At 25.2% G+C, this 13,551-nt stretch overlaps 1 protein-coding gene across 1 annotated transcript; it reads left to right on the top strand.

Annotated features, from left to right (window-relative positions):
* Nucleotides 1-717: 717 nt before the first annotated feature.
* LOC129613746 (long-chain fatty acid transport protein 1-like) lies at nt 718-4,511 on the top strand. The gene is made up of 2 exons (XM_055527946.1): nt 718-2,048; nt 2,187-4,511. The coding sequence occupies exons 1-2, from the start codon at nt 1,430-1,432 to the stop codon at nt 3,488-3,490; spliced, it is 1,923 nt and encodes a 640-aa protein (XP_055383921.1). The 5' UTR covers nt 718-1,429; the 3' UTR covers nt 3,491-4,511.
* Nucleotides 4,512-13,551: the final 9,040 nt, after the last annotated feature.

Genomic DNA, 13,551 nt, shown 5'->3' on the forward strand with positions numbered 1-13,551 from the left:
CGAAACCGTAAGCTTTATCAAATTTCTGGTAATTAAAAAATATAATTACTTTTCTTAACTCACACATTTAACCCTTATAATCTAGCATCATGCTAACACCTTTTTAAATTTATTTTTGTTTTATTTCAAAGATTGCATTAATCATCCATCCTAAATGTATGCAATCCTTGATATAGTTTCGTATATGAATGAAAGTAATAACGTAGTAGGTATATATAGATTGTTTTTAAAAGCAGTATTTTCACTTGTTGAAGGGAAAAGTGCTACATTGCAAAACATTGGTTTGACTCAACCTTTTTTTTTTGTATAATTTATTTTTTGGTATCTATGTAAGTCGTTATTTATTTAGGTAGATATGTATGTTTATACTGATATAGGTACACAAATTTTGTGTATGGACGTACTGTATTTATATTTATTTGATTTGTCAAAACCTTGTTGTGTAAATTGCGATGCACTAGCAATTTTTTGTTTTTATTTTTTTTTATTTCAAATCTAAGGTACTAAAATGATATTATATTTATGGATTTGTGTATTAATGGTAAATATGTGTACATATACATATTATATACGTACTTATGTTTATTGTTAAAAAATTGAAGTTATTTTATTTTTAATAAAACAGTAAAAAAAGAAAGACAAGAAAAAACAACAAAAAAAAAAAAATAGCTATTTAAGCAGTTTTTGTACTCGTTACAAAAAAAAATACGACGAGCTAATTGTGTCTAAGGTTAGTAAAAAACCAGAAATATTCGTACATAAGTATTTATATAGATATATGGTGATGTATGTACACCTTAAATTATAGGTGTATAGAGTTCAGGTATAAAACTTGATATTTTCAATGTACAATTGTTTTTTGTTTTTATTGTTCTCTTTTTTTTTGTTTTGCTTCTTTTACAGTTTTTTTTTTAGGTTTTCCTTCTTCTATAACACGAAAATATAGTTTCTTTTTGTTTTTTTTGTTTTGTTAACAATTTTTTTTAAATCATTTGGTATATTGAAGAGAAAAGAAGAAGTTGAGAGTGCAACGCGCATCCAAGAAATTTTTTTTATATTATAGCAAAGGAATATCAGCTCCATCTGTTGATTAGAATTGTTATTAAAAAAGACATTGTTGTTGTTATTCTATAATTAATATTTTTATTGCATTTTTAATATCAGAAATTGAAAACAAAAATTTTTTTATGAATAAAATCAATAAAAATTTTGATATTTAATTCGAAACAGAAATAATTATAATAAAAAAAAACTAAAATATTTGAAACAAACACTTAAAACCCTATACAGAGCTAAAATATAATAGAAAATTTAATTAATTCATAATAAAAATTTCAAATAATAATTAAAGTAAAAAAAAAAACACTTATTAATAATTGAAAAATAATACGAAAACTAATTAATATAAAATTAAATTAAATTAAAAAAAATGATTGGAACGATTGCAATTATTGCAGCTTTTATAACAGCATCTGGTATAATTATTAATCGTATTGGTTGGAGATGGTTTTATATTGCTGCAAAAACATCAAAACGTGATCTATTAGCATTGTTCGCTTATATACGTTTATTAATATTAGTACGTAAATATCTTAAAAATAATTTAACGATTTCAGATATATTTGAAATCAATTGTAAAAAAAATCCAAATAAAATTGCAGTAATACAAAGTGATAATACTGATATAAATAAAAAATTAACATTTAATGAATTAAATATATTTTCAAATAAAATAGCAAATATATTTTATAATAATAATTACAAAAATGGTGATGTTATTGCATTATTATTAGAAAATAGTCCAGAATTTATTGGTATATGGTTAGGTTTATCGAAAATTGGTTGTATTATACCATTAATAAATACAAATTTACGTAATAAATCATTATTACATAGTATTAAAATAGCAAAAAGTAAATGTATTATATATGGTGAAAATTTCAAACAATATATTAATGACATTAAAAATGATTTATATATGGAAAATATAAAATTATATCAATATGATAATAATAATAATGATATTAATAATATGATATTAAACATTAATATTAATGATAATGATGATAACAATGATAGTGATAATAATATAAATATAATAAATGATTATAATATTAATAATAATTATGATGATAATAAAATTGAAAATTTATTAAAATTATTATTAATAACAAAATCAAAAAAACAATTTAATACAATTAATATTGATAATAATGATAATGATAATGATAATAATGATAATGATAATAATATTGTAAAATTAAATCATAATAACAAATTATTATATATATATACATCTGGTACAACTGGTTTACCAAAAGCGGCTGTTATATCACATGCCCGTTATATATTTATATGTGCTGGTATACATTATACATTAAATATGAAAATTGATGATATTTTTTATACACCATTACCATTATATCATACAGCTGGTGGTATTATGAGCATTGGACAATCATTAATATTTGGTTCAACTGTTGTTATACGTAAAAAATTTTCAGCAACAAATTATTTTTCAGATTGTATTAAATATAATTGTACAGTATCACAATATATTGGTGAAATGTGCCGTTATTTATTATCAACAAATATTAATGATAATATTGATAAAAAACATAATATACGTTTAATGTTTGGTAATGGTTTAAGACCACAAATATGGAAAAATTTTGTTGAACGTTTTAATATTAAACAAATTGGTGAATTTTATGGTGCGACTGAAGGTAATGCAAATATATCAAATACTGATGGTAAAATTGGTGCTATCGGTTTTATATCGCGTATAATACCAACAATATATCCAATAACAATAATAAAATGTAATCAAGATACTGGTGAACCAATACGAAATAGTAATGGTTTATGTCAAATATGTAAACCAAATGAGCCTGGTGTTTTTATTGGTAAAATAATTCCTGGTAATCCATCAAGAGAATTTTTAGGTTATGTTGATCAAAAAGCATCTGAAAAAAAAATTGTATATAATGTATTTAAATATGGTGATTCAGCATTTATATCTGGTGATATATTAATTGCAGATGAATTTGGTTATTTATATTTTAAAGATCGTACTGGTGATACATTCCGTTGGAAAGGTGAAAATTGTTCAACAAGTGAAATTGAAGCTCAATTATCAAATATAACTGATTATCGTGATATTATTGTCTATGGTGTTGAAATCAAAAATATGGAAGGTAAAGCTGGAATGGCAGCAATATATGATCCACAAGAAAATTTAAATTTGTTAGAATTTTCAAATAATATTAAAGATATATTACCAGTATATGCAAGACCGCAATTTATAAGATTATTAACAAAAATTGATTTAACTGGTACATATAAATTAAAAAAAATTGATTTACAAAAAGATGGTTTCAATCCAAATATAATAAAAGATAAATTATATTATTTAGATAGTAACGGTACTTATAAATTATTAACAAATGATATTTATGAACAAATTCAAAATAACAAAATTCGATTTTAAAGTATGTAGAAAAGAATGTAAAAAAAAAAAAAAACAAAATAATTTATAAGTATCATTGACATCGAAATGCATTGGTACAGGAATTAATACTTAATTTAGCTAATGAATTGTAAATTACTGATTATATAATAGTGTGTTACTAAAATGTTGAAGTTAAAATTATTTTGTTCATTGTTTAAAATCTTTTTTTATTATTTCTATATTATAAAAAGTATAAAAAAAATATCTTGCCAAAATATTTTATGCAAAATTATTAAATAAAAAATTAAAATAAATTGTAAACATTATAAGTTAATTTTAATTATAAGATAAAAGCCGTGATCAGTGAACCGTAAAAATCACTGTAAATTTATTTTATTTAACAAGAATTATAAAATAAATTACGGTATCACTTTATCATTTTATTATTTTTCTGTTATAGCTTAAAAATCTGGCATTCCAGTTTCAAAAAAAAGTAAGATTTTGACATTAAAATTGCTGTCATATACCTTATTATTATACAATCCAGCATCTGTGACTAAAATGCAGTAAAACTGTACTACTACCATGGATCTAATAATACATGGATAGATAGCAAATAATAATTTTTGAAGTCAACATGATGTATGTTTCTTTTTTGTTTTTATTTTTTACAACATAAAATATTTTGGAAGAGACGGTTTAAAAATATGGTTAGGAAAAATGATAATATGTAGTTTGAAATTTATGTGAGTTATTTTTACAATAATTTTTTAACAATATATATAAACAATTACGTAAATTTGACGTAAAGGTATACTGTGTTATATGGAAGTGTAAATTATGTTGGCTTCATTTTTTTTTATAAAAAAATACATATATCAGCGTTAGCTATCAATGTATTATTAGATTCATGGCTGCCATTCAATTTAAAAATCCCTGAGATCAGAAATGTAATAAATTTAATGCAAAGTTCAGCTTATAAACGCCAATGTCTATCGGAACCGTATTATTAAAATTCTACTGTCAGGAAATATAACAATTTATAAGCTGATTTATATATTAATATAAATCTAATATAAATTGTTATATTTCCTATTATAGTAATATAATAATTATAGTAATAAAATATGTATTACTGTATTTCACCGGTATTCAATGTTTTGAAGTTAGAACATTTATTTGTGTATATGTATATAATAGTATATACAAATTAGTATATACACATATATTACAATTTCGGTATAATGTTGTATGACAGTATTTATGAGTAATAAGATTTTATGAGTTGAGTTTTTGTAAAATTGGTACCATTTGGAATTTGGTATTGATAAGCATATAATAATATAAAATTATTATTTACACAAAATTGTCATATTATCACATATTATTAATAAAATTTAGCTTATAATTTTAAATTCCTGAATTAGGTATACTAAAACTATATTAGGTGAGTTCATTTTTGCAACAAAAACGTTTTATGTATAAAATGTAGGTAATAAAATTGTTGACATTTTAAATACTCAACTGCATAAATTAGCTCAAATAAATTGCTATAAATTATTTTTTTTATTTCGGGTTATCGGGTATTTGTGCATTTAATAAATTTATTTTTTTACTGATTTGTATATACATACATACACGTATATGTATATATCGCATATCAAAGTTTAGATCTAACATCATACAGTTTTTGACTTATTCAGCAATACAATTTTAATTCCATAAGTCAAAACAAAACTGTACTATTGTGTTTGATGTACATATTTTTCGTAATTTGCATGTCATTCTTCAAAGAGTGGATCTGTATCTGGAAAGCAAAAAAAAGTACAACGAAATTTGTTGCAATGACATTTTTATTAGTTGTAAAATTTTAAAAATAAAATTGTATTCAGCTGATGAATTTCAATTACTGAATTGTGTAATGAGTACAGTATTACTGCAATTTAGAAATCAAGAGGACTATATTACGTAATTACGGAGAGAGTATACAAATTTCTCATTGGAAAACTTTTATTGTTGCCATTCCAACAAATGGAATTCGATTTTTTTATTTAAGAATTTTTTATTTTGGAAAATTTTTTATATTTAGTACAGTATATGGTTAAATTTTTAATTTTATGTAAAAATGTTATGTTATTTTTATTCTGTTCTTCCTTTTATATGTGTTATGCATATAAAATATATGTAATATAAGTCTTATTTATAATTTTTTTAATTACCTCAAGCCTATTTTGTTTTTTTGCCTCATCCATTTTTTTTTGGTAGAATTCACAATTGTATGGTTAATTAAGCCTCTTTTATTACTATATATAAAAAAATTTTAAAAATGGAAATTGGAAGTTTTATAAAATATGTTTTGACAAAAAAAAAATATAAGATAATTTAATAAAATTTGTGTTTTATTACCAAAGCTTTAAATATAGTTACTGATTTACTTTCTATAATTCCTACTTGCCTGGTGTTTACTTTGTCACAAAAATATTTAGTTTTACCCCTTAATTTTAATGAAAGTAATAGGCGATCGTAATGATAGCAAGCGAAAAAGTAAATTTTTGATCTACTTGCTACAATTCCTGCTTGCCTGGTATTTTGCTAGGAAAATAATTAATTTTTTGTTTCTTTTTACAATTTTAATTTTAATAAAAGTGGTAGGCGATCATGAATGTTAGCAGCCGAAAAAGTAAATTTCTGATCTACTTGCTACAATTCCTACTTGCCTGGTATTTTGTTAGGAAAATAATAAATTTTTTGCTCCATTTCACATTTTTAATCTTAATAAAAGTGGTAGGCGATCATGGATATTAGCAGCCGAAAAAGTAAATTTCTGATCTACTTGCTACAATTCCTGCTTGCCTGGTATTTTGCTAGGAAAATAATTAATTTTTTGTTTCTTTTTACAATTTTAATTTTAATAAAAGTGGTAGGCGATCATGGATATTAGCAGGCAAAAAAGTAAATTTCTGATCTAGTTGCTACAATTCCTGCTTTCCTGGTATTTCGTTAAGAAAATAATTAATTTCTTGCTCCTTTTTAAAATTTTAATTTTAACGGAAGTATTAGACGATCATAAATGATAGCAAGCGAGGAAGTAAATTCCTGACTTACTTGCTACAATTCCTGCTTGCCTGGTAGTTTGTTAGGAAAATAATTAATTTTTTGCTCCTTTTTACAATTTAAATTTTAATGAAAGTAATAGGCGATCATGAATGATAGCAAGCAAAAATATAAATTTCTGATCTACTTTCTACAATTCCTGCTCGCCGGGTATTTTATAAGAAAAATGTTTAATTTTTTGCTCCTTTTTACAATTTAAATTTTAATGAAAGTAATAGGCGATCATGAATGATAGCAAGCAAAAATGTAAATTTCTGATCTACTTTCTACAATTCCTGCTCGCCGGGTATTTTATAAGAAAAATGTTTAATTTTTTGCTCCTTTTTACAATTTAAATTTTAATGAAAGTAATAGGCGATCACGAATGATAGCAAGCAAAAATATAAATTTCTGATCTACTTTCTACAATTCCTGCTCGCCGGGTATTTTATAAGAAAAATGTTTAATTTTTTGCTCCTTTTTACAATTTAAATTTTAATGAAAGTAATAGGCGATCATGAATGATAGCAAGCAAAAATGTAAATTTCTGATCTACTTTCTACAATTCCTGCTCGCCGGGTATTTTATAAGAAAAATGTTTAATTTTTTGCTCCTTTTTACAATTTAAATTTTAATGAAAGTAATAGGCGATCATGAATGATAGCAAGCAAAAATGTAAATTTCTGATCTACTTTCTACAATTCCTGCTCGCCGGGTATTTTATTAGAAAAATGTTAAATTTTTGCTCCTTTTTACAATTTAAATTTTAATGAAAGTAATAGGCGATCATGAATGATAGCAAGCAAAAATGTAAATTTCTGATCTACTTTCTACAATTCCTGCTCGCCGGGTATTTTATAAGAACAATTTTTAATTTTTTGCTCCTTTTTACAATTTTAATTTTAATGAAAGTAACAGACGATCATGAATGATCTACTTTCTACAATTCCTGCTCGCCGGGTATTTTATAAGAAAAATGTTTAATTTTTTGCTCCTTTTTACAATTTAAATTTTAATGAAAGTAATAGGCGATCATGAATGATAGCAAGCAAAAATGTAAATTTCTGATCTACTTTCTACAATTCCTGCTCGCCGGGTATTTTATAAGAAAAATGTTTAATTTTTTGCTCCTTTTTACAATTTAAATTTTAATGAAAGTAATAGGCGATCATGAATGATAGCAAGCAAAAATGTAAATTTCTGATCTACTTTCTACAATTCCTGCTCGCCGGGTATTTTATAAGAAAAATTTTTAATTTTTTGCTCCTTTTTACAATTTTAATTTTAATGAAAGTAACAGGCGATCATGAATGATAGCAAGCAAAAATCTAAATTTCTGATCTACTTTCTACAATTCCTGCTCGCCGGGTATTTTATAAGAAAAATGTTTAATTTTTTGCTCCTTTTTACAATTTAAATTTTAATGAAAGTAATAGGTGATCATGAATGATAGCAAGCAGAAATGTAAGTTTCTGATCTACTTTCTACAATTCCTGCTCGCCGGGTATTTTATAAGAAAAATGTTTAATTTTTTGCTCCTTTTTACAATTTAAATTTTAATGAAAGTAATAGGCGATCATGAATGATAGCAAGCAAAAATGTAAATTTCTGATGTACTTTCTACAATTCCTGCTCGCCGGGTATTTTATAAGAAAAATGTTTAATTTTTTGCTCCTTTTTACAATTTAAATTTTAATGAAAGTAATAGGTGATCATGAATGATAGCAAGCAGAAATGTAAATTTCTGATCTACTTTCTACAATTCCTGCTCGCCGGGTATTTTATTAGAAAAATTTTTAATTTTTTGCTCCTTTTTACAATTTAAATTTTAATGAAAGTAATAGGCGATCATGAATGATAGCAAGCAAAAATGTAAATTTCTGATCTACTTTCTACAATTTCTGCTCGCCGGGTATTTTATTAGAAAAATTTTTAATTTTTTGCTCCTTTTTACAATTTAAATTTTAATGAAAGTAATAGGTGATCATGAATGATAGCAAGCAGAAATGTAAATTTCTGATCTACTTTCTACAATTCCTGCTCGCCGGGTATTTTATTAGAAAAATTTTTAATTTTTTGCTCCTTTTTACAATTTTAATTTTAATGAAAGTAACAGGCGATCATGAATGATAGCAAGCAAAAATGTAAATTTCTGATCTACTTTCTACAATTTCTGCTCGCCGGGTATTTTATTAGAAAAATTTTTAATTTTTTGCTCCTTTTTACAACTTAAATTTTAATGAAAGTAATAGGTGATCATGAATGATAGCAAGCAGAAATGTAAATTTCTGATCTACTTTCTACAATTCCTGCTCGCCGGGTATTTTATTAGAAAAATTTTTAATTTTTTGCTCCTTTTTACAATTTTAATTTTAATGAAAGTAATAGGCGATCATGAATGATAGCAAGCAAAAATCTAAATTTCTGATCTACTTTCTACAATTCCTGCTCGCCGGGTATTTTATAAGAAAAATGTTCAATTTTTTGCTCCTTTTTACAATTTAAATTTTAATGAAAGTAACAGGCGATCATGAATGATAGCAAGCAAAAATCTAAATTTCTGATCTACTTTCTACAATTCCTGCTCGCCGGGTATTTTATAAGAAAAATGTTTAATTTTTTGCTCCTTTTTACAATTTAAATTTTAATGAAAGTAATAGGTGATTATGAATGATAGCAAGCAGAAATGTAAATTTCTGATCTACTTTCTACAATTTCTGCTCGCCGGGTATTTTATTAGAAAAATTTTTAATTTTTTGCTCCTTTTTACAATTTAAATTTTAATGAAAGTAATAGGTGATCATGAATGATAGCAAGCAGAAATGTAAATTTCTGATCTACTTTCTACAATTCCTGCTCGCCGGGTATTTTATTAGAAAAATTTTTAATTTTTTGCTCCTTTTTACAATTTTAATTTTAATGAAAGTAACAGGCGATCATGAATGATAGCAAGCAAAAATCTAAATTTCTGATCTACTTTCTACAATTCCTGCTCGCCGGGTATTTTATAAGAAAAATGTTTAATTTTTTGCTCCTTTTTACAATTTAAATTTTAATGAAAGTAATAGGCGATCATGAATGATAGCAAGCAAAAATATAAATTTCTGATCTACTTTCTACAATTCCTGCTCGCCGGGTATTTTATAAGAAAAATGTTTAATTTTTTGCTCCTTTTTTACAATTTAAATTTTAATGAAAGTAATAGGCGATCATGAATGATAGCAAGCAAAAATGTAAATTTCTGATCTACTTTATACAATTTCTGCTCGCCGGGTATTTTATTAGGAAAATTTTTAATTTTTTGCTCCTTTTTACAATTTAAATTTTAATGAAAGTAACAGACGATCATGAATGATAGCAAGCAAAAATCTAAATTTCTGATCTACTTTCTACAATTCCTGCTCGCCGGGTATTTTATTAGGAAAATTTTTAATTTTTTGCTCCTTTTTACAATTTAAATTTTAATGAAAGTAATAGGCGATCATGAATGATAGCAAGCAAAAATATAAATTTCTGATCTACTTTCTACAATTCCTGCTCGCCGGGTATTTTATAAGAAAAATGTTTAATTTTTTGCTCCTTTTTACAATTTTAATTTTAATGAAAGTAACAGACGATCATGAATGATAGCAAGCAAAAATCTAAATTTCTGATCTACTTTCTACAATTCCTGCTCGCCGGGTATTTTATAAGAAAAATGTTTAATTTTTTGCTCCTTTTTACAATTTAAATTTTAATGAAAGTAATAGGCGATCATGAATGATAGCAAGCAAAAATGTAAATTTCTGATCTACTTTCTACAATTTCTGCTCGCCGGGTATTATATTAGGAAAATTTTTAATTTTTTGCTCCTTTTTACAATTTAAATTTTAATGAAAGTAATAGGCGATCATGAATGATAGCAAGCAAAAATATAAATTTCTGATCTACTTTCTACAATTCCTGCTCGCCGGGTATTTTATAAGAAAAATGTTTAATTTTTTGCTCCTTTTTACAATTTTAATTTTAATGAAAGTAACAGACGATCATGAATGATAGCAAGCAAAAATGTAAATTTCTGATCTACTTTCTACAATTCCTGCTCGCCGGGTATTTTATAAGAAAAATGTTTAATTTTTTGCTCCTTTTTACAATTTAAATTTTAATGAAAGTAATAGGCGATCATGAATGATAGCAAGCAAAAATGTAAATTTCTGATCTACTTTCTACAATTCCTGCTCGCCGGGTATTTTATAAGAAAAATGTTTAATTTTTTGCTCCTTTTTACAATTTAAATTTTAATGAAAGTAATAGGCGATCATGAATGATAGCAAGCAAAAATCTAAATTTCTGATCTACTTTCTACAATTCCTGCTCGCCGGGTATTTTATAAGAAAAATGTTTAATTTTTTGCTCCTTTTTACAATTTAAATTTTAATGAAAGTAATAGGCGATCATGAATGATAGCAAGCAAAAATGTAAATTTCTGATCTACTTTCTACAATTCCTGCTCGCCGGGTATTTTATAAGAAAAATGTTTAATTTTTTGCTCCTTTTTACAATTTTAATTTTAATAAAAGTAACAGACGATCATGAATGATAGCAAGCAAAAATCTAAATTTCTGATCTACTTTCTACAATTCCTGCTCGCCGGGTATTTTATAAGAAAAATGTTTAATTTTTTGCTCCTTTTTACAATTTAAATTTTAATGAAAGTAATACGCGATCATGAATGATAGCAAGCAAAAATGTAAATTTCTGATCTACTTTCTACAATTCCTGCTCGCCGGGTATTTTATAAGAAAAATGTTTAATTTTTTGCTCCTTTTTACAATTTAAATTTTAATGAAAGTAATAGGCGATCATGAATGATAGCAAGCAAAAATCTAAATTTCTGATCTACTTTCTACAATTCCTGCTCGCCGGGTATTTTATAAGAAAAATGTTTAATTTTTTGCTCCTTTTTACAATTTAAATTTTAATGACAGTAATAGGAGATCATGAATGATAGCAAGCAAAAATGTAAATTTCTGATCTACTTTCTACAATTCCTGCTCGCCGGGTATTTTATAAGAAAAATGTTTAATTTTTTGCTCCTTTTTACAATTTTAATTTTAATGAAAGTAACAGGCGATCATGAATGATAAGAAGCAAAAATGTTTATTTCTGATCTACTTTCTACAATTCCTGCTCGCCGGGTATTTTATAAGAAAAATGTTTAATTTTTTGCTCCTTTTTACAATTTAAATTTTAATGAAAGTAATAGGCGATCATGAATGATAGCAAGCAAAAATATAAATTTCTGATCTACTTTCTACAATTCCTGCTCGCCGGGTATTTTATAAGAAAAATGTTTAATTTTTTGCTCCTTTTTACAATTTAAATTTTAATGAAAGTAATAGGCGATCATGAATGATAGCAAGCAAAAATGTAAATTTCTGATCTACTTTCTACAATTCCTGCTCGCCGGGTATTTTATAAGAAAAATGTTTAATTTTTTGCTCCTTTTTACAATTTAAATTTTAATGAAAGTAATAGGCGATCATGAATGATAGCAAGCAAAAATGTAAATTTCTGATCTACTTTCTACAATTCCTGCTCGCCGGGTATTTTATAAGAAAAATGTTTAATTTTTTGCTCCTTTTTACAATTTAAATTTTAATGAAAGTAATAGGCGATCATGAATGATAGCAAGCAAAAATGTAAATTTCTGATCTACTTTCTACAATTCCTGCTCGCCGGGTATTTTATAAGAAAAATTTTTAATTTTTTGCTCCTTTTTACAATTTTAATTTTAATGAAAGTAACAGGCGATCATGAATGATAGCAAGCAAAAATCTAAATTTCTGATCTACTTTCTACAATTCCTGCTCGCCGTTTATTTTATAAGAAAAATGTTTAATTTTTTGCTCCTTTTTACAATTTAAATTTTAATGAAAGTAATAGGTGATCATGAATGATAGCAAGCAGAAATGTAAATTTCTGATCTACTTTCTACAATTCCTGCTCGCCGGGTATTTTATAAGAAAAATGTTTAATTTTTTGCTCCTTTTTACAATTTAAATTTTAATGAAAGTAATAGGCGATCATGAATGATAGCAAGCAAAAATGTAAATTTCTGATGTACTTTCTACAATTCCTGCTCGCCGGGTATTTTATAAGAAAAATGTTTAATTTTTTGCTCCTTTTTACAATTTAAATTTTAATGAAAGTAATAGGTGATCATGAATGATAGCAAGCAGAAATGTAAATTTCTGATCTACTTTCTACAATTCCTGCTCGCCGGGTATTTTATTAGAAAAATTTTTAATTTTTTGCTCCTTTTTACAATTTAAATTTTAATGAAAGTAATAGGCGGTCATGAATGATAGCAAGCAAAAATGTAAATTTCTGATCTACTTTCTACAATTTCTGCTCGCCGGGTATTTTATTAGAAAAATTTTTAATTTTTTGCTCCTTTTTACAATTTAAATTTTAATGAAAGTAATAGGTGATCATGAATGATAGCAAGCAGAAATGTAAATTTCTGATCTACTTTCTACAATTCCTGCTCACCGGGTATTTTATTAGAAAAATTTTTAATTTTTTGCTCCTTTTTACAATTTTAATTTTAATGAAAGTAGCAGGCGATCATGAATGATAGCAAGCAGAAATGTAAATTTCTGATCTACTTTCTACAATTACTGCTCGCCGGGTATTTTATTAGAAAAATTTTTAATTTTTTGCTCCTTTTTACAATTTAAATTTTAATGAAAGTAATAGGTGATTATGAATGATAGCAAGCAGAAATGTAAATTTCTGATCTACTTTCTACAATTCCTGCTCGCCGGGTATTTTATTAGAAAAATTTTTAATTTTTTGCTCCTTTTTACAATTTTAATTTTAATGAAAGTAATAGGCGATCATGAATGATAGCAAGCAAAAATCTAAATTTCTGATCTACTTTCTACAATTCCTGCTCGCCGGGTATTTTATAAGAAAAATGTTCAATTTTTTGCTCCTTTTTACAATTTAAATTTTAATGAAAG

The sequence above is a fragment of the Condylostylus longicornis genome, unplaced genomic scaffold (assembly GCF_029603195.1).
Source record: "Condylostylus longicornis isolate FDR11 unplaced genomic scaffold, ASM2960319v2 ptg000091l, whole genome shotgun sequence".
NCBI classification, from domain to species: domain Eukaryota; kingdom Metazoa; phylum Arthropoda; class Insecta; order Diptera; family Dolichopodidae; genus Condylostylus; species Condylostylus longicornis.